This window comes from Pelmatolapia mariae, linkage group LG2 (genome assembly GCF_036321145.2).
Source record: "Pelmatolapia mariae isolate MD_Pm_ZW linkage group LG2, Pm_UMD_F_2, whole genome shotgun sequence".
Taxonomy (NCBI): domain Eukaryota; kingdom Metazoa; phylum Chordata; class Actinopteri; order Cichliformes; family Cichlidae; genus Pelmatolapia; species Pelmatolapia mariae.
Window position 1 is genome coordinate 19,543,269 of NC_086228.1, and position 21,723 is coordinate 19,564,991.

General features: G+C 39.5%; 1 protein-coding gene across 1 annotated transcript; it reads left to right on the forward strand.

Moving 5' to 3' along the window:
* Positions 1-308: 308 nt before the first annotated feature.
* On the forward strand, positions 309-21,686 carry LOC134634037 (cohesin subunit SA-2). Its single transcript, XM_063483068.1, has 31 exons — positions 309-421; positions 2,571-2,664; positions 4,032-4,250; positions 4,992-5,088; positions 5,394-5,470; positions 5,872-6,076; positions 6,451-6,602; positions 7,197-7,394; positions 7,926-8,024; positions 8,551-8,630; positions 9,135-9,242; positions 9,530-9,626; positions 10,262-10,364; positions 10,518-10,624; positions 10,779-10,871; positions 10,957-11,049; positions 11,563-11,763; positions 12,614-12,681; positions 12,772-12,859; positions 13,123-13,203; positions 14,529-14,621; positions 15,938-16,106; positions 16,544-16,677; positions 17,148-17,249; positions 18,121-18,254; positions 18,551-18,673; positions 19,012-19,187; positions 20,227-20,413; positions 20,704-20,805; positions 20,925-21,012; positions 21,364-21,686. Exons 1-31 carry the CDS (start codon positions 309-311, stop codon positions 21,412-21,414), a joined length of 3,732 nt encoding a protein of 1,243 aa, XP_063339138.1. The 3' UTR covers positions 21,415-21,686.
* The last annotated feature ends 37 nt before the right edge of the window (positions 21,687-21,723 follow it).

Below are 21,723 nucleotides of genomic sequence, written 5' to 3' on the forward strand. Positions count from 1 at the left end.
CTGCTGTCAAAATAAAAGGGGAGGCTTGTAGTTGATGGGACAGCCAGAAAGACTACGTAAGGACATAACAAAAACAACAACCGTATAATCATGTTTTTATTACAATTTTTGAGCATTTGAAAGAAAGAGTCCCAATTTTGATTCATACTTTATTCATTTCACAAGGGAAATTGTTTTACAGCAGCAGCGCAAATAGTAGTCTACAATAGATAAAGAGTATAACTAAAGTAGAAGTGCCACAATAGTGCAAAAACTGATGTATGCGTAAGTGATTTTTAAAAAAATTACCTCAAGTTAAATAAGAGTAAATGAATGAGCAGGAGACAGATGTAACAGTGGAGCTGCAAGGAGCAGAGATGGTGGATGAGTTTAAATACCTGGGGCAAACCATCCAAGCAACGGACAGTGAAAAGGGGGTGGAGTAGGTGGAGAAGAGTCAGGGATGATTTGCGACAGAAGGACAGCACCAAGGGTCCAAGAGAATTTTTTTATAAGACATTAGTGAGTCCTGCTATGATTTATGGTTTGGAAATGGTAATGCTGACAAAAAGATAGGAGGGAGCAGCTTTAAGATCCTAAGATTTTCAGTTGAAGTGATGAGAATGGACAAGGTTAAACTAAGTACATGAGAGGGACAGCTCAGGTTGAACAGTTTGAAGACAAAGTTAGAGAGGCAAGGCTACATGTGCAGAGGAGGGATATTGGACAAAGGATATTGAAGATTGAGCTGCCAGGCAGGAGGATGGCCACAGAGAAGATTCATGGATTTAGTGGAAGAGGACATGAAGAGGACTGATGTGATGGAGAAGGATCCTAGGAATAAGGTGAGACAGATGAAGGCAGATGATCCACTGTGGTGACCCCTAAAGGGAGCAGCTGAAAGAGGATTTATCAGCATACATGGAAGCTAAAGTTTGTCTTTATACTCCCCTGCTTTTACATTTTCTATTGCAATAACTGCTATTAACTAACTGTTATTTCACTGGCTGTTCTGTCGATCATCTTTGAATTCCACTATGAATGCATCCATAAGTCACCGTTCATGTGGGATATTGCCCTAATATGTTGGACAAGAGGATCCCTTTTCCCAGAGAAACAGTGCACATGGTCTAATATTAGTTATATGACAGTCTGCATTATTGTTTTGTAATCATTGGCTGTATCAGTTCAGTGAGAGAGTTATTTGTAAAGAAAACTAATGTGTACACTTGTCTCCATTTTTATTTTGTTAAATGCGAACAAAATATAGCAGTACATGTTTGGCCAGAAAGAGAGTACCAATTTGTTTATTTGGTAGTTTGATGAAAGGCTTCAGTTAAGAGTAAGAAAAAGTACATTCCGTTCACATTTGCAGTTTTGTCTGGTTATGCAATATTTGACATTTTAAAAAACAAACAAAACACAAAAATTTTCGCAAATATTTGTGGATGTTTTCTTATTTTTCGGGTTTTTTGTACTACTTGTACACTAAAGTGGCCCTCCAATGAAATGACCGTACCAGCAGTGGCCCACGGCTCATTTAAGTTTGAGACCCCTGCTTTAGAGTAATCTCATGTGATTTACATGAGAACATCAATATTTTATTTTGAAGGTGAAGACCAGAAGTTGTGTTTCACCCAGGCTGTTTTGACGCTGGTCACAGCCTTTCAAACACAGAACAATGGACCAACTGGGAACTGAGGGGTGAGGATCCTGCGGTGGCGGGGCAGGGACCAGTCAACCACCTCAGGGTGCTACAAGCTATAGATGCAACCATGAAACCTATGAACACAATATACATAATGAAAACTATCTATATGAACACAAGAGTAAATTAGCTGCAAGGTGAAAGGGTTGCGAGTCACGGAGATATGTTTAACTGGTTCCATTTATTGCCAATACTACTAGACAACCATGCAGAAGAATTGACCAATGAACATCGAGTTATTTTCTGCTAGGACCAATCACCTTCTAGTAACAGTCCACAGCGGCGCGCTTTCGGCAGTTCTCAGTTTACGAGGAAGAAAAGTTAGCCAAGGCAGAAAATTACTCAACACTAACTATATTATCAGGTGGTAAACTGATATCCTTAATCTGCTAGTGGTGGCTATTGAGTAGTTTCATTTGAAATTCTTTAAATGCGTCTTAAGAGCTTCATAAGTTTAGTAAATGTTTATCAAACAGGCTAATGAAGTTTAGCTTGTCATCTTGCTAATTTTATTTTATACTGTATCTTTCTTCACAGCTTCCACTCCTGAATAAAGTGAGTCTGGTACATTCCTTCAGCCAAAATGGCAAGTGGAAGTTCAGCTTTGGACAGGTAATGCTGATACTTTGTGTTAAAATGTCAAAAGGTTAAGAGAAATTAAAATAATAATTCTAATTTGACAGCGTTCTTATTAAAAAGCATTGTGAAAGTTGCTACTAATGCTCTGGGTGCTCTGGCTGAAGCTAATAGCTTAAGGGTTGTATAATAATTCTACTTTTTCATAATGATACCTGCCTGTTTTCTTATCACCCTTCATTTAAATTCACCACAGTAAAGCTGAATTTCTTTGTCTAACTTGTCAATTATTTCCCTTGTCTTTTAGTCTTGAGGAGTTAGAGTCCCCCACTGACTCAGGCAGTGACTATGAGGCCACCATGAAAGGAACAAAGCGAAGAAAACCAGCAGTATCTAAGCAGGTAGATTTTTGTTTTCTCTTTAAAATAACTTTCTGCTTTTTTATTAGTGATTGTAAAAGATAAATCTGCCATCACAATAGCTGCAAATGTTGTATTTATAGACCTTTCAGAAATTCCATTTGTGTCACTTGGCGACTGTCAGACGAATACAACTACAACAGAAAAGACATTACAGCCACAGCTATTCGCTTTCTTCTCTTGGCTGCTCCCCTCAGGGGTTGCTACAGCAGATCATCTGCCTCCATCTCACCTTGTCCCTAGCATCCTCCCCTGTCACACCTGCCCTCTGCATGTCCTCCTTCATTACATCCATGAACCTTCTCTGTGGTCTTCCTCTTTCCTCCTGTCTGGCAGGTCCATATTCAACATCCTTTGTCCATTGTAGCCATTATCTCTCCTCTGCACATGTCAAAACCATTTCAAGCTTGCCTCTCAAACTTTGTCTCCACATTCTTAATGATCCTCATTTGGTGGCCATATGCCCTACCTTGATGCAATCCTCCCCATTCATCCAGGCTTTGAACTGATGCTAAAAGTATACTAGTTTGTCATATTGTCACTGGGTTTTTCATCAAGATTAAAGACATTAGCAGAAGCATCAGCAAAAGTCAAATGCAGCTATCTGCAAGTAACATCCACATCCATATCATGTCACCTAGACTTGTTCATCAGAAATATGCGACTAGGTATAAAAGACCTCTGAGCTTTAGATGTCCATTCTGATTTTGTATTCACCATGAAGAGCCTGTAACTCATCACTGATGGTTTCTCACCCCTTTTACACCACCCTTCCCAAAGTTGCTGACTTGTTGACTGTATTGTTGCTGACGTGCCTCCCGTGTAAGGGAGGTAAGATTGCAGTAAAACAAAAAGGCAGTAAAACAAAAAGTTAGTGCTCCCAGCAAATTACCAATAAAAAAAAAGAACAATATATATCTGCCCACATCAAACTGACTCTACTTTCACATTAAGTATAAATGTTATAATCCTTTTTTTTTAAATGACACTTATGCTTGATTCCTATGATAGTTTTTCATCAATCACTATCCCTATGTATTTGTATTCATTTACAAATTCAGTACAGTTACCACTTACCACTACCTGTTGTTGTCTCTGCCTGATAGCACTAAAATTTAAAAAAATCTTTTGTTTTCTTGGTGTTTAACTGAAGTAAAACATCAAAGTCATCCAGATATCCACAATACTTTGCTCCAGGTTCTGTGGCCAAACTGGTAATCACTGTGTCATCAGCAAAAAGACAACAACACTATAATAGATGTCTAATATACTTTATTTTGGCATGTTGCTAGTTCAGATGACAAGCAAAATGCATTCTAAATCCCTAAATAAATCTCTTTCATCTCAAGCCACCCAAGAGAACCAGGCATAATGCTGCACTGAAGGGGATGTCCAGCCCCGGTGGCAGCTCAGTTCCCACCCCTCCAGGTCCTTCCCCACAATCCGTCTCCCAGGGGACATCCATGCAGCTCTCTGCTAGATCTGTTAGGAGCATGAACGAGGAGAGCCAGATTATCAGCGCAAAGGATATCTATGATGCTGTCTGCTCTGGAAAGAGTGCCATGGTGGTGAGCAAACCCCAAGCAGAGGAGTGTGGAAGGAAGGAGGAAGGTAGCTTAGAGATAAACACATGAAGGGAGGGAGTGCTGAATGAGGCATGTGTAATTATAAGAGAAACAAGCTGACAATGAGGGGTTATCATGTGCTGTCAGTGGCTGATTGATGTGATCCTACAGAAGTGACTCTGATACATTAAGAGAGACGGGTGTTCTCACTGGACCATGTAGTCAATGATTGACAGCACTTGTCTATCCCAAGTATTGTTCTTGCTATAGCTGCTTTTGGGTAAAGACTACAAAAGAAAGGCCGCATAACAAAAGAAATACAGTAATAAATAGTCTGTCACTACAGTGTAGAACTGCAAGACAATGCAGATGGGGACTCTGGGGGGAGGCTCATTATGCACATTCAGAAATTCTGGCAAATGGAAGTTCAAGAAATCTGTTCTGAAAAGGTTTCACAGTTCTCAGCTAAATTTGACTGCTTTACAATAGGTTACACTTCCAATATCAAGAGAATGGCTTCTCTGAAGGGGTGTCTGCAATACAGAGTTGTTGGTAAAAACTGCAATTTAATAGATTTAACCAGGAAATAAAAAGCCCCCGCCTTATAGTGCAGAGCATATAAAAAGCCAGTTTTTAAGCTGAAATCAATAATGTTGTTTGATTGATATATTCTTAACGTGTGTATCTGCTCTTTGATCTGAATGAAGCATTTTCACTGGCTGCTTTCTCCCTGTTAATCTTAAGACGGTGGTAGACGAGTGGCTGGACAGCTATAAGCGGAGCCGAGAGGCGGGACTGCTGGTGCTCATCAACTTCATTGTTCAGTCCTGCGGATGCAAAGGTCAGAGGTTAAAAGACAGGCCAGAAGATGGGTAGTAGAGGGGGAGGGGGTGAAAGTTTTAGAGATTGAAATTTTGACTCAGTCATCAATAGCGTTTCTGCTAGTAACCCAATGATGCAATGTTGAGACGAGAAAACTGATATTTTGTAAAAGTGGAATGAAAATGAGAGGAAATCGTGTAGATGAAATTATTACTAGGTGAAGTATTCTAAGTATTGTAATATTAGGTTCATCTGGGGGGGGGGGGGTCACTTAATTTCCAAATCTGGAACATTTCTTTATCCTTTAACTTTTTTCATGTCCAGGTGTTGTTACCAGAAAGATGTTTGACAGCATGCAGAATGCTGAGATCATCAGCACCCTAACCAAAGAGTTCAATGAGGTGAGGGAAAGGGGAAGAAAACAGTTCAGCTATAGTTTGGTTAAAATGTATTTAAAATATAAAGCTTGTTCCTACAGGAATGAAAGTTTGAATCTAGTTTGTAGTCTTTGTCTGTCCTCTCCCTACAAATAATCCTTCTGGAATTAGTTCAGAAACTTTAATAGCCTTCATGTCTCAAGAGATTGTGATCTGAAGGTTGGAGCACAGCATGATGGAAAACTCTCATTAAAATTTAATGCTGATAAATGGACACATTAATGAGTTAATCACTTTGGTTTTCCACTGATGTAATTGTCATTAGCAGAACAAACCAGAAGTTTGTGCTTCAGATAGCTACATGAAGCATAGAATAGGAAGCTTAAAGCTCTTTGTCTCTCTGCTTCCTCCCCCTTTAATTCCAGGATTCAGTGAACTACCCTCTGTGCACTCCAGGGCCCCAGCTGAAGCGTTTCAAAGCAGGCCTGTGTGAGTTTGCTAGGGTTCTTGTGCGCTCCTGTCGGAATAGCCTTGTTTATGATGAATACCTCTTCCCTTCCCTGCTGGCTCTGCTCACCGGCCTCTCAGACTCCCAGGTCCGAGCCTTCAGACACACCAGTACCCTGCTTGGTGAGCAATCTGATTCATGTGTATAAAAAAAGAAAGGCATACAAATACTTACAACAGCATAGTTTTTAAACAGAACTCTTGCCATGATTAAGGAAAGGTAGTTCAGTGCAATTTACTTTTGTATTTGATACATAGAGTGCCTTTAATCTGCTAATGCAGTGTGTTAATTAATAGGTTTGTCTTGGGGAAAAAATAGGTAAAATAAAGCTTAGCAGCATATCAAAAATTAGGTTAGTCTGGGTAGGTTTGATTTTTGGTAAGAATATACTTGCGCTTTTGTACTTGTCAATAAAAAGTACATACACCTTCTGCAATAATATGTTGTTTGAGAAGTACTTTATAGACTTTTCTATTTCCATGTTTTCCTCTGCTAGCCATAAAGTTGATGACCGGGTTGGTGGAAGTAGCTGTAGTAGTTTCTGTTCAGCTGCAGACCACCCAGCAGCAATACAACACGGAAAACAGCAAGAGGGCGCACGACAGAGCCTCTGACAGACTGGAGGAACTGCAGGCCACCGTTAGAGAGGTGACACATGTAGACACACAAAGAAAAACAAGACAAGTTTAGAGACAAAGCCACTTTTTCGGTCACAACATTAAAGCTGTGATATCTGCTTTAGGAAAAAAGTAATTGAAGAACATTTTTTGCAAATATCCCTTAAAATAATTTAGTTATTGGCACCACTACACCAACATTTTCTTCTCTTGTTGCCCAGGTTGTTTAATGGCTGTCGTGTTTGAAATAGTTTGTATTTTACTAACAAAATATCCATCCATCCATTCTCTTCCGCTTGTCCGATTTACTGCTCATGTTAATTCTGAGTTGTGCAAGTACAGGGACAACAGGAAGTGCATGCTCTGTGAGGAATAGTAAAATATGTAAAGTAGCATTTATACAGTGTTTTGTGTCTATGTTAATCTGATAATCATCAGAGTTATCACCTTTTGTTCTATAAGGACTGGTCGTTGCTATTTATTCTGCCCACTTCAGCAAAAGATGGTTACCACAGCAGATCAATATATACCGACAGTGTTGGAGTCCTGGTAGACTCATTTATTTAGTCTTTCTGTACAGTATGTGTGTGTCTGAGTGGCTCTGTTTGATATTTGTGTGTTGTAGTTGCGAGAAAACAGAGAGGAGCTGTCCTCCATGATGAATGCCTCTTTCCGTGGTGTGTTTGTGCATCGTTATCGGGACCAATTGCCTGAGATCCGGGCAGTGTGTATTGAAGAGTTGGGCCTTTGGTTGAAAATGGACCCTGAGGACTTCCTTAATGACGGATGTCTTAAATATCTGGGATGGACCATGCATGACAAGGTATACACACATAGAGAGGACAAAAAGTGTATGTCCACTGACTTTTGGAAGGGTGACTGCATGTAAGCACTGTTTGTCTGCAAATAGTTATAGCAAAGTCTAGGTGCTGTCTTGTCCTTTATGACCATTCTATAAACAAATATGTATTTTAAGCTTAATTTCAGCTTAAAAAGTTGATTGTTTTTTTTCTCTGGTGAAGGGTGGAATATTAAAAACCCTGACAACTTCCTGTAATGTCATCCCTTTGTTCACATTAAACAGCATCATTTGTCACTGAGTGCAACCAACAGTAGAGATGGAAGTAATTATATGTGAAATTCCTTTTTTTCCTCAATGAGAACCTTCAATTTTGGTTTTGGTATTCATGCTCTTGTAGACTTCCTACATACTACACCATAGCAGAATATGTACAGACAAAGGAAGACTCACATTTTCACAAAGAGAAATTCCACTATGTACAGGCTTGAGCACAAGTCTGTATTCAGGTTATAGAAAGAGTGTTACCATACTCTGTTTTTTCCTCCCCCTCAGCAAAGTCCAGTGCGTCTGCAGTGTGTGCGTGCCCTGCAGGGTCTGTACCAGGAGAAGGAATTCATTGGGCGCCTGGAGCTTTTCACCAGCAGATTTAAAGTGAGGCATCCCTCTGGATTGGACTCGGCCCATTTAATTCTTCTTGTCTCCCTCTTTTCTTTCTCCCCCTTGACTGTCTGCCTGTCTCAGCATCTGCTTTTAATCTATTGTTTCAGCTTTTTCTATTGTTTCTATTTTGTTGTCTGCCTATGTCTTCCCTCCCAGTATTTTGTGCCTCCTCCCTGTATTTTCTTCCCTTTTGAGGGATTTTTTTTTTCCACCATTCCTGTTTGTTGTTATGGTTTCATCCTTTGTCTGGGCATATGTCTGGGTGCATTAATTGCTGCCAATTACTGATGGTTAATAAGCTCTTTTCAAACATATAAAAACCCTCCTAAGCCACATGTGCTGCAGCAGATAAATGGTATTTATGCCATGGCTTAGTGCCTAATGATGGGGCTCGTGTGTGTGCATGTATGTCTGTTGATGTGGGTGCATTATGCATATCTACCGAATGTCTGTTGGCATGATTGAACAGTATTCTGTTTATGTGCCACTGCATATCTAAATGTCTGTGTGTGTTTAGGAGAGGATTCTCAGCATGGTGCTGGACAAGGACCCAGACGTGGCAGTGGAAGTGGTCAATCTGCTGCTGCTGATCCAACAGTAAAGGGCTTTTTCTCTCTCGTCCCCATGCTTTGTTCTCATTATCTGAGGAAAAGTTGGAGCTCAAAGTATACCAAATATAGCACATTTTAATGCCGGAAGTGTATACTTTTGAGTTGCATCACAGAAAAGTCATATCCAATTCTGTGATTCAGTCTTGTTTTCGCACATTTAGCATTCGTTTAGAAGTCAGAATAAGAAACTTTAACACCCAGTTTCTTATTTTAAATACAAAGATGCTTACTCAACCAACATATGTGATGGTTCCACATAACTCCTGCAGTCTGCTTGGTCATGATTGCTGATGATTCATAGCATCAGTCGTGATCTAATGCTTGCCAATATCTCACACCTCTGACTGCAGTGAAATTAGATGTTTTTAGGGGAAATCAAAAAGATGAACAAAAATGAACTGAAACTGCTGGTTTTTGAAATGTTTGTCATCTTCTTTATCTAGTGTATGTACCTCAGTTGTTCAATACATTTTTCTGTGCGTACTTGCAGGAGAACAGATGAAGGACTGGACGAAGAGGAGTGTGGCCACATTTATCCACTGGTTTACGCTTCACACCGAGGTCTGGCATCTGCAGCTGGTGGCTTCCTGTACAACAAGTACGCTTTAACCCCACTTGGTCACATAAATTTACAGAAGTGGAAATGTTGCTGTTTATTTATTTATTTATTTATTGCATATTTCCCTTTGATTATCTTTTACAAAAATGTTCTAATTTTTGTTGGATTTACTAATTCATTACTGACCCTCAAAAATAAAGTGGAAATTCTATACAAACATGTAGTTTCATTTATAATTGACCAATCTCATTTGCATAATTTCACCTGTATGTTTAGTTAATATTATGTAAAATGTTCTTGTTTTTTATTTTATGTGTATATGTTAGGCTGAAAAGTGTGATTACCAGTCACAGCCAGGAGAATGACAAAGCCAACAATGCAGCCTTTTTTCAAATCCTCATCTCCTTCTACATCCAGAGTGAGGTAGTATTTCTTTCTCTCTATGCCCCCTCTCTTTCATTCTCCTCTGTTTGGAATTTAAGGCGATATGAAAGTACAAAAATGCAGAGCGGAGCCAAGTGGATGTTACTCAAGTTGGTCAAACTTGTTAACCTTTCTGTGAACGCATCAGCTTTCTGGCAAGAGTTCATAGATTGACAAATGGTGACCCTAAACATCTGTCTAACATCAGGGAAACTAGTCTTGACCAGCACAGACACAGGAGGACATGCTTTAACTCTGACTTAATTTCAAATATAGAGACTGTATAATACTTATTAACACACTGTAAAATTTTCTTATGAAAAAATTAATCCAACCATATTCTGCTGCTAGTCTGGGGGCAGCAGTCTCGGGGATACGCCCAGAGCTTGCTGTCCACAGCCACCTCCTCCAGCTCCTCTGGGGTGACACTGAGGCACTGAGACAGCTAAGAGATGTAATTGCTCCAGCTTGCCCTGGGTCTTATATGGGGCTTCCTCCCAGTATAATGTCAAAAACACCTTTGCCAAATAGGCACCCAGGAGGCATCCTTATCAGATATCCAAACCACCTCACCTGACTCCTTTGATGTGGAGTAGTAGTTTAGACACATGCTAAAAGATCCATTCTCCTAACAGTTCCATGAGCATGGGTCATATCTGGTGGACAGCCTTTGGCATGTGGCAGGATCTGAGCTGAGAGACTGGGAGACAATGACCACTTTCCTGCTACAAGATGATGGTGAGGAACAAGATAAAACTGTAAACATGACAAGAGTATGAGTCTAAGCACGTAGCCATTTTTCCCCAGCACCAATAAAAATGGCAAGTTAGTGATAGCTGCTCCTTTTTGTTCCTACTCTGTTTGTTCAACTGTCTGTTTTTGTGTTGTCAGAACTGATGTATGAGGAGGAGGGGGTGCTCATAGAGCTGATGATGTGTGTGATCAGACAGGCAGCACAGGCAACCCCACCTGTTGGGAGAACTCAGGGCAAAAAGGTGGTGACACATCCAAATGCAAGAATAATGCTGTGTGGCTTGTGTTTAATGGAACAGTGGAGGCTGTAAATTAAATATTTTGTGACACATTTTGCACATTTTCTCCACTAAACAAATCTTGCCTGTGATTGATTGCTGAATGGTCATGTGGGATTAGAACCTCAGTATGAAGGATAAGAAAATCCAGGAACAAGACAAGAGACGCATCACAACACACTTCATCCCTTTACTGCCACAGCTGCTTGCCAAGGTTCATTTAAATACAAATATTCAGCTTTTTTTTTATTGTTGCTTTAAATTTTTAAAGAAGAGTTTATGTTTATACTGACCTGCAGTACTCGGCGGATGCAAGGAACGTGAAACTGCTCCTCAAAGCTCCCCTGTACTTTGACCTGGAGATGTACAGCAGCGCTCAGTGGCTGGAAAAGGTAGGAGGACCAGAAATGTGTTTATTATCGTCAATATGTAATGAAATATATTTAGAAAATATTTGTGCTTCTATAGTTTTTTTTGTCTTATTTAGTATCCAAGTTACAGTGCACGCTCAATGTGAATTATATGCTAATAATATAAAGAAATCGGAGAAGTTAAACTTAATGGCTTAAAGAGAAAAAGAGGCTACCAATGCTCAAAGACAATTTTATTTCTTTTATTTTGGCTTCACTGTTCTTTTATGATTTAGCATCTTAATATTAATGCAAATATAATATTCCAATATTAGAGGAAAATGAACTGAAGCCTGTCAGGTCTACAGTTAAACAGTGGCTGACTTTCAGGTCATGACAGCTGTGAGTTTTAAGCTTGCCTGCAGTTATAGATTTCCTCAGCCAGATGCTGAACCAGTGGTTCAGTTCAGTGTCCTTGAGTGGGAGGTCAAGCAATTTACCTTTAAATAATTACTATCCTAAGCACTACATTCATATTCTACTTCTTCTCTTCAGCATTTGGACCTGCTGCTGTCCCAGGTATGTGGCATTGTGGAGAAGCACACAGAGGTCGCCGTACTGGAGGCTTGCGCCCACCTGGCCAGCACGCTCAGCTCCGACTGCTACACCTTCTCCTCCCGCGCACAACTGGCATTCAGTCAGCTGTTTGATGTCCTTACCGAATGTTTCAGCACCTACGTAAATGACCTGCTCCAGGTTGGAGAGAGTGTCAGTGATGCTTGCATACCAGCAGATACATTTTATATTGTGCATACTTTATACTTAAATGCAAGTTTTGTTGAAATTTAATACATTATATTTTCTTTTTTTTAATCCTCTGTTTTGTTTTGGGGTTTTTTTGGTTTTTTGTGAAACACTTTGTAATCCTGGTTTTGGGAGGTGCTAAATAAATACAAATTTACTTATGTATATAAGATATACATACTTACATACATTATTATGTATTTTCTGTATGTATTATCTTACAAAGACAGAGATTCCTCAAAAAATCCTTAGTGACTTAGTCTTTCTAATATAGTTTAAAGGGGATGTACTGTGCTTATTTTTATCTCCATATTTTCATGTCTTGGACTAGAGTAGCTTTGCTTGATTCACTGTAAAATAATCTTAATTAAAAGCTTGTATTGGGCCTCGTTGCTGCCCCTCAGTTCATCCTCTGTCAAGCCAATATAGCTAATTTGTCTCTCTTCCCTTTAAGCTGGCTTTGTTATGATTGGCTGCCCTTTGTAAACAGAAGGCTTGCAAAGCACGTGGGTGGGGGGTGGCATTTAAAGCAGTCTGAAAGCTGTGCTCTTTTAGTTTAATTATGTTGGTATGACTCATATGAAACATGTTTAATATCAGTTGTATTTATGAAAGAAAATAGATCAGAAACTTTACAAGAATTTAGTTTGGGGTTTTTCATGTTGGATTGGTGTAGTATTGCATGAGTTTTATTTAGTTTTACTGAAATACTAATAATGATGTATGATGAAAACTGGAAACAAAAACTGAAATAATATCTATGTGGAACTATTATCTGTATCATTTTGTGTTTGTGACCTAGGGTATTGCAGATGATGATGACAAATACAGTGGAGCCACTGCCTTAAAAAGGATTGCTGCCCTTAGCAGGTATGCTGTTATAATACATGCGACAATAGTGTTAAATAATTCTTACACAGAAGTATGTAACTGTATTGCGTGTGTGTGCATTATTTCCAGTGCTAAGGACCCGACTGCCTGGAAGCTGTTTGATTCCTGTCTTGAGCTGCTGAAGAGCCGGATGGAATCCAGAGAGCTTGATAAGGAGGTTTATGCCAATGTTTCATATTTGAGGGGGAGGATTGTGAATGTCATGACTATTGCAGTGCCATTTTATGAAAATAATAAGTAAAATGGGGAATGTAATGAATTTCTAGTTAACAAAACATGAATGTCATATGAATTGCAAGGCTAAAAATGTGATCCCTTAATTCTCATGTCATGTTTTTAGGTTTTTGTACAGGAGTAGTTTAAGGAAAACATTTTATTCTAATTGAAGGTCAATTTTAACTCTCTTTTGTGTCATTTCAGCTGATGGTGCCAGCTATGAAGTGTGCAGCTTTTCACCTGATGTGGGCCAAAGTGAATGTGGTGAACTCCAAGCCAACTGAGGTGCTGGTTTCATGTTATAAAACTGCTGTTTGTCCTCCAACAAGGTTTCAAATGATCTGAATCTTTATTCTCAGACACACATTCGGTTATGGGTCCCGGTAGTGTCAGTCTACCTGCATGAAATAAGCTAATCTGCATGATTAATACTTTCATAATGGCTATCACATCACAGGCAGCCCTAGGCGACCGTGCTGGTGGCCTTCTTGTGTGTTTGTTAAGCTTTTCTTGTCTGTGTTGTCGAACAATTCACCAGCTGCGCAGACAGCAGGCAATTAACGCAACAGTCTGTTAGAGTGCATCTGAGCCCACAGTGACACTCGGATATTTATTTCCCACCGCTTCACACTTTTTCTTATTGATTGTCTTCACTTGTTTCTTGTCTCATTCTTGCTTCTCTTTAGTTTCTATTCTGTCTTTCTGAGCTCGTTTTCACTTTTTCTGCTGTTTTTCTCTCACTCATTTTTTACACACACTGAGCATGTCATTATTACTCATGCAGCCATTTGTGTGTTTTTCTCAACACTGTTCCAGAGAGAACACATCCTGATCCATTCCTCTTGATCAGTTATTTTCATTCCTTGTCTGTTCATGTTTTGATTGATGACTCACACAGCTTTTTCTCTTCCTGTGTGATATGCACTTAAATTGTGTTTTCCCATTGGTATCACATTATTACTGTTATAGTGGTGGATGCTCATTCTAAACAAAGTTTCAAATAATGAGTTCAGCCAAAAGGATCATAATGGGAGAGGAGATAAAACGGCTTCTTGATTAACTGAGGGGCTGTAACAAGGCCTAGATAAAGATAAACAGGGATTTGTGTGTGTGTGTGTGTGTGTGTGTGTGTGTGTGTGTGTGTGTGTGTGTGTGTGTCACAGACTGCTTTGACATAGTTAACAAAGACAGGAGACTGGGAGTGTTTGATTCTACCTTTAAAACTCTGAAGATGTATCTTGAAGATTGTGTCACCAACAATTTAAGATGTAGAGGTGCTACTTGTAACAGGTGGTTCCATGCTTGCCAAAAGCAAAAGTTTCCTGGGCCAAGTCTGGGAGGAGACACGAATCTCTTTTGAGCTATAGCAGAAAGGGGCTACCCGAGCTACCTGCTGTGGCAACCCTGTGTGAATAAGGGAGCAGCCAAAATAATCTTATCACTTGAAGTGGTTTAATTAGGATTTCTGTTGTTGGTGTGTAGGAGCTGAATTTCTAGGTTAGAAAATTAACTGCCCCAACCCTGCCAACACACACACACACGCCTTAGTAAGAAGATAAGAAAATATTTAATCTGTCTTCCTCTGTTATTGTGCGCCTCTCTCACTCCAGGCAGAACTGAAGCGCCTGAAGAAGGAGGTGCGGTCGTTCTGCAGAGTCTGTCAGGATTGTTTGCCTTTGAATCAGATAGATATCAGAGATCAAGTAAGAGCTCTTTTTTTTGGTCTTTTTTCTTCTTCTTCTTTTTTTCCTTTTTTCTTTTTTTTTTTTTTTTACAGTGCACACCAATCCCATATGTGAAGTAGTAGTGAAGCCATATCATTTTTTAACTAAAGGCAACTTTACACTTAGCTATCTGAGACAAAAGTCCATCTTAGGATATCAGTCCAAAACAACAGACCTAGATCACCCTGTGGGACATGGCAAAGCATAACTTGAAATAAAAGTGCTTGGAAATTACTGGGGCTAATCAGTTTGGTAAAAAATCATAATAATTATGTGTTAAATGCTCAGATTACAATTCTTTAAAACAGTAACTCAACATGAACTCAACGATCGTGTTATTCAACCTTTGCTTTGCAACCTTATTTGTTGCTGCTGCTCAACTCCTTGAAGCCAAACTGTTTCCAAAGAGATGGACAGTAATTGTTTTATCTTTATTATTGTGGCTTGTTAATCACTGTAATTGGTTTTGATTTTTTAATATTTACACAGTCCTGTTTATACCAAAGTCTCAGTGAGATGTCCAGTATCTGTAAACAAACCATGGAGAACATGGTATACAGTGGTGCACAATATATTGGCCTGTGTGAAATTGTCAGGAAAAACACCTGCCCTGGTGGTATGGAGGTGAAAGGATTAAAAAGATTTGTGAGGCTTTGTTTGCAGTGATTTTTTTTTCAAAACCCATGAGCTGATAAAATGCATTTGTTTTATTTACTTAAACTTCATTTCAGCAGATGATTGCAATGGAGTCTTATATTTTTTTTAAAAAAAAAAGAAGCATAGACCAGTTAGACTGTGATGTATAATAAATTTGGGCTTTTAAAAAAATCAAACTTTAGTGAAGAGCACAAAACACACAAAATAAGTTTTACTCAAACATGTTGGGCCTGTGTGTAATGATGGATGCAGCCACCATTGCATCACACTCAGGTTAGTAAAGTCCTGTGATGATAGCTTTGATGTTTTGAAACCATAGACGATCTGTGACGGTTGATGAGACTAAGGAACAAGGTGGTGCCACCCTAAAGTGCCACCTTTTGACTCTAGTTTGGCTCACCATTTACAAAATTAGTCATGCCTGGCATGTTTTTGTTATGTTTTTGTATTAAAACACAGATATATATGTTAATTTATCATGTTATTCTTTTTGTTGTCATCATATAAACAAATATAATCAGATTTATAGTCTATAATTTTCTTTACAAACTAAATAGTTATTCATCAGTTTAATTTCGGAGTCATATAGAGCTGGGTCTTGATATTTGGATAACATAAATTCTGTCCTTCTCTTACAGGCATTTGAGCTGTTATGTGACTTGCTGTTGCTGTACAGTGTGGGTTCAGTCCGCTCCGAGCCCGCCCTCCAGGCACTGGCCCACCTGCCATCTGATTCTCTGCGGTCCGAGTTGGCCGCTTTCCTTCTGGACTACGTCTTCACTGACACCGAAGACGTTGAGCTCGATGGTATCTTGACACCAACTGAAAAATGTACGCCTACTCTCAATAAATGTTTGCATGAACTGTGATACTTTCCAGAAGCAATTTGTCGCTTTGTCAGCCAGTGTTGACAAAGTGACAACACTGTTAGCAGATGTCAGAATGAACTGAATAATGAAAGGGATGTAGTTTTTCTTAGCTTGTACCATATTTTGGAAACTGCTTAGTTGTAACACTGCCAGAAGCTACCCAGAGTACTTTACCCATCACTGCCTGTGGGTATAGTTTTTGATGTCTTGTTTTAAGTCTTCTTCTGTATCTACTTTCTGTTCCATATTTTATAATGTTCTGCCAAATATCCCTTTCATTCATGCTCTTATAGGCCCCACAGCATGCTTTCCCTCTGTCTCTGCATTTCTAAACTGTTAACTCCTCATTTCTGCCAACCTGGCTCTCCTCTTTAGCTGAGGACGAGGAGGAGATGAAGATACGTCTTCTTCAGAAAAAGCGCAACCAACTTGCTGGCTACTGTAAGCTGGTCATCTACGGGGTGCTGGACCTAACTGCTGCCACAGATGTCTTCAAGCACTACAGCAAGGTGGAGGGATTGTTGGGTTTTATCAGCCCAGCCTATCACATATGACCACAAACACATTACATTTACATATATTACAATTCTTACTGTTTCTGTATCACAGTCGTGTGTGAATGTAGGCAAAATGTGTTAAAAGGTAAAGTCGTGACTTTAGTAATCTAATTGGAGATCAGTCGTTGAACTGACATTCTTTGGGGGAATTAATTGGGATAGAAAGACGGGAAGCAGATTCATAAAAAAGTAATAATGGAGAGGATGTGTAAGAGCGTGGAGGAGGGTGAGAAAATCTGTTTTAGAACCACCGAGGTGCTGGGAATGAGTCAGAGAGAACGGTTGCTAAAAGAGGCACAGGTGACTAGAACAGAGTGGGTCCGATTAATTTTTTTCAGACATTTATCAGAGCTATTAATTAAATAGATTTGATGTTTTTCTGGTTTTTGGTTTGTTTGTTTGTTTGTTTGTTTTTCCGCTAGTACTTTAAGGATTTTGGTGACATCATCAAAGAGACTTTGAGCAAGAGCAAGCTCATCAACCCCGTGCAGAGCGCCAAGACTGTCTGTCTGAGTCTGCAGCAGGTGTGCACTTGCATGTCACTGTAATCTTTTGTATTTAGTGTAGAGGTTATCAAACTGTGCAGTGCGCCTCCCTGGCACAGTGTAGGAGGCTCACAGCGGGGGCACAGAAGGAGAGAGGTGAGATGAAAAGTGCATGCTGGTCTTCTAAAAACAACACAAAGTTATTAGTGTTTCAGTCAGCAGTAGATACGTGATGGGTAGATGCTTTCAAACTCTTCAACTTGGGAGTCATAAATCAAACAATATTTAAGATTTGCTGTGACTTATCCAATCGAAGCATAACAGAGTTAGAGTTTTCTTCACTATAAAAATAGCCAGTTAACTGGTTTTGTATATTTGTGGGTACACTGCTGACAGGAACAGATATCACCTAAGTCGGCCAGATTTAATGGTTAAAAATTCCCACAGTTTGTTTTACTGTTTATCATTTCATTTGTTACTTAAGCACATTACAGTAGTCTGATGATGATTTTCCCTCAATTTTCACATTAAAAAGGTTTTTTTTTGTTTTTTTGTTTTTAATAAGACACCTACCTAAAGTATACAGGGCTCCATATCAGTGACATTTTTGTATGCAAGGACGAGTGTCACATACACAATAAACTTTGTGACTTTGTGTGTTAGCTGAAGTACATTCTGAGTTGTTTTTCCAATTTAAATAACCAGCTGCACATATTTACTGTCTCTTAATTTGAAATTAAAACACATGTTCTTCATTTTCGTGGGTTATGTGGGAGTTCTCTTCTATAATTACATCCAGTACTTGAATTACTTAAAAGTTTGCTGCCTTAACTAACCAACAGAGAAAATTTGTTTGTGCATATCCAGATATATATCGTGCCTTTTATGCAACATGTCTGTGTGTGCTCAGCTGTTTTCAGAGATGCTCACGGAGCACCACAGCAGGCAGGATCTCACTGAGATTAGAGACTTGGCCAAGAGGCTTGCCATGAGCTTTGGCATTGATCTTCATCGTGTCCGCAAACCACTGGTGGCCCTGCACATGTCAGTAACACGTTTCTCTTGACAAACGCACACAGGCCAACCTTACCATGACCTAGTTTACCTATTTATTTTTTCTGTTACTTCTATGGTAGCATTTTTAGAAGCGGCTACAGTTTCACATAGAAAAACACTACTTCATCCCAGAAATCGTGTGTAATAATTAACTCAGAGCTAGTAAGAAAGCATCAGATTTGAGGACTGTAAAGAGAAATTACAGTATTCTTCACACTTTGGTTTATCGTTTTGTGTTTCTCTTTATGTCAAGAGATTATGTTTGTGTTGTCTTTTTTTATCAGGGACGGCATACGTTTCGCATTTCGGGACCCACAGGAGGGAGAGGAGCCAAATCCAAATGTGGCCTTCTTGGAGATCCTCAGCGAGTTCAGTTTTAAGTTACTGCAGGCGGACCGCGCCCAGCTGTGAGAAGCAAAAACACACAGACATGCTCAGTCGTAACACTGCAGCTTTTCTGCACATGTATTTCTGTATGTTATACATATGGAGGAAAAAAATCTCACTTAGCAACAGTCTGAGAGAGAATACTTGTGATGTCATGAATCCACATGAATTATTATATTACAGGTAAAACAAAATAAAACAGTGTCTTCATTCTTGTTACATACTCATTGCGTTGATCATATTATTCATTTAACTTAGATTCACAATTATTTGCTCAAATCCAGTGAAACTGTTTGAAATGCAAACAAAGGTTTCCTCAGTCTTTGTCCCATCCTGATTCTCTGTCATCTCCTCCCAGAGCTGAGTTTCTGAAATCGGCATGTCCCAGTGCTGCCCTCTCCTGGCCGCCAGTCAAACTGTATCAGCGTTCTTTGGAAGCTCGCTCCACCTCTAAAGCCACCGAACAGCAGGGAGGTGACAAAGTCCCTTCTCATGACATGCCTGTAGTGAAACGCAGGAGGACCACAGCTCAGGGTGATGCACATGCTACACAAAACACTCTGCATGGATATGCTCTACGTCATAGCAGCAATAAATATTTTTTAAAAATGCTTAGAAGTGGGAAGTCAATTTAATTTAACTTAATTTAATGGAAAATTCAGTCTTACCCTGTCTTATGGTCAGAGGGTGAGGAGAGGTATACGATTGTTGGACATGATTTAAGGCAAGGAAGTGCTCTTTAATCCTAAGAAGTGTCTCATTATTATTTTCAGTTTTAGCTACTATTTGCCAATGAGGTTATGTACAAATTGATGAAAAACAATGACACTGCTGCACTGGTTTGCACTACCACCTTACCGCAAGAAGGTTTGAATCCACCTTTCTGTGTGGAGTTTGCATGTTGTCCCCATGCCCTCTGTTTGTCTCTCTGGGGCAGCCCTGAGATGAACTAGCTAGCTGACCAGGGTGGACAGCTAGCTAGTTCGCCCCATGTAACTGGATATGTGGAAGAAAATGGATTGATTAATATTTGGGGCCATTCAGAGGACGAGTGACCCAAATGTCAGGACAAAGCAGTTATTTCAACCCAAATTGTGAAATCGTTTATCATAATCAATTATAATAACAAGAATATTATTCTTTTTCTTTTTAGCACATGAACCATGTGTCCATTATTTTCTTTCTGTTGTTGGTTTGGGTTGGGTGGTAACTTTTGGAGTTGATCTGAATTTGAGTCCAGGAATTGCTGTAATGACTCGGTACCATTAAGAGAAACAGTGCAAAACTGGACATTTTAGATCCTATTTTCACAAATATCAATCAAACTTTTTATAACTTTGAGTGGCGGTCTACAGTCATAGTTGTTCAAAATACAGTGATGTAAAATTAATAGCATTCTTCACATTTCGAAAGCCTTAAAAATATTTATTCTTTGGTATTTTTACTTCACATGTACATTTGTGTTTGGGAATCTGCTGAATTCTGCAGAATGCAAATTTGCTACTTTACCTTGTCAATTAAAGCGTCATCATCAAAAACCTTGTGTGGTGACTTCTCTCTCCTGCAGGTTCAGCGTCCACCACCAGAGGATCCTGGCTGAACAACAGCAGCATCCAGAGCAGCCTGCACACCCCAGCCCTCACCTCCACTGTCCAGAAGCAGCCCACCAAGCGGATGGCATCCAGGAAACCAAGACCCGTGGAGTCGGATATCAGCAGCACCTTAACTGAGCCGGAGTCAGAGGATGAGTTCTCCCCAGGGTAAGTAAAATTTTATGATCCGCATGTCTGCAGTATCTGCTGCCTCTGATTCGAGCATTTGTAAATTACTGCCATGGTCAGATGATTTCATGTCAGTTCCTGCTCTTTTCTGTGTGCTGTGTTACTGGTCAAAAGGGGCAATCAGCAAAAGAAGGAAGATTAAAGCTCCTGCAGAGTTTTGCTGATGATGAAACAAATTTAATTTCCCCTGTGTATTAATGCATAATCATAGACACAGAATACAGCAGGTAGACAGTAAAGTGGGAAAATTGTCTTCTGCTGTTCTCCAGGTTACAAATGCGAAAAGTGAAACCCAACAAAAGACGGCTGGCTTCCTCCAGCAAGAACACCCCCTCTCCAAGGCAGCAAGACCTGAACTCCCACCTCAACTTGTAAGGCTGATTTTTAGACTGTTTAATACTTACTATTAAATTGTGAATATGTTTCATTTTACAAAAGCTATTTTCAACCAGAAATAATCACAGAGTGGATCTGTGTGTGTGCTTCGCAGGCTTTCCCTGATTGAAGACGACATCTCAGAAAGAGATGAGGATGAGATTGAAGATTATCACAGTGACTCTGACACTGGATACACACTGGTAAGAACAAAAAAAACCAAATACATCATATTTACTCTACTTTCTCTCATGACTGTGTAATCTGTTTTAACAGCACCTGGTCAGGTACAAAATGAATTAATTCTTTAAAAAGAACATATACTTGTCACCACAAATTCATTTTGGTCCTTCAGTGACCACAGTTGTAGGATCTGTGCAGAAAAAAAAAATGTACAAGGCTATTTATGATGAGAGGAAAAGAAGCACATGTGTGATGTTTTGAACTTTGCTTCTAGTGCTATATTTATACCCTTTGTATACAAATATGTTACATAAACCTAAATCTAGATTAAGGACAACATACCTTGAAAACTAAAACTTGTTTGCTTGCAGCCTTCCACACGTCACACCTCACTCAGTGTCCTTGACGAGCTCTTTGACTGAGGTCAGCGGTGGATCGTCTGTTCAGGACTTCTACAGTTTCAGTGTGACGAATATTAAGAGTCATCTGTTCTTCTGAATGACGCCAAGTTCACCTATCAGACCTGTTTTTGTCTCTTAATTTTTTTGTTGATTGGGAAGTCTGGAATTAGAAGCTGTTGTGATGTATTAATAGGAATGTTTTGAAAATAACGATGTTCAGAATAAATGCTTCACTAAAGTTGGACTTGGTTCCTCTGTCTTTCCTCAGCTCTTACGAGTTTAACAGTTTTCAAAATAGCCTTCACTATTGACATCACAGTTTGTTTTGTT

Bases quoted from the DNA above. Each gene is read 5' to 3' on its own strand.
- LOC134634037 (XM_063483068.1), top strand. From the start codon at position 309: ATGAATGAGCAGGAGACAGATGTAACAGTGGAGCTGCAAGGAGCAGAG. The intron at 12,682-12,771 runs GTATGCTGTTAT...CATTATTTCCAG, and splicing joins AGGATTGCTGCCCTTAGCAG to TGCTAAGGACCCGACTGCCT. The intron at 16,107-16,543 runs GTATCTTGACAC...TCTCCTCTTTAG, and splicing joins CGAAGACGTTGAGCTCGATG to CTGAGGACGAGGAGGAGATG.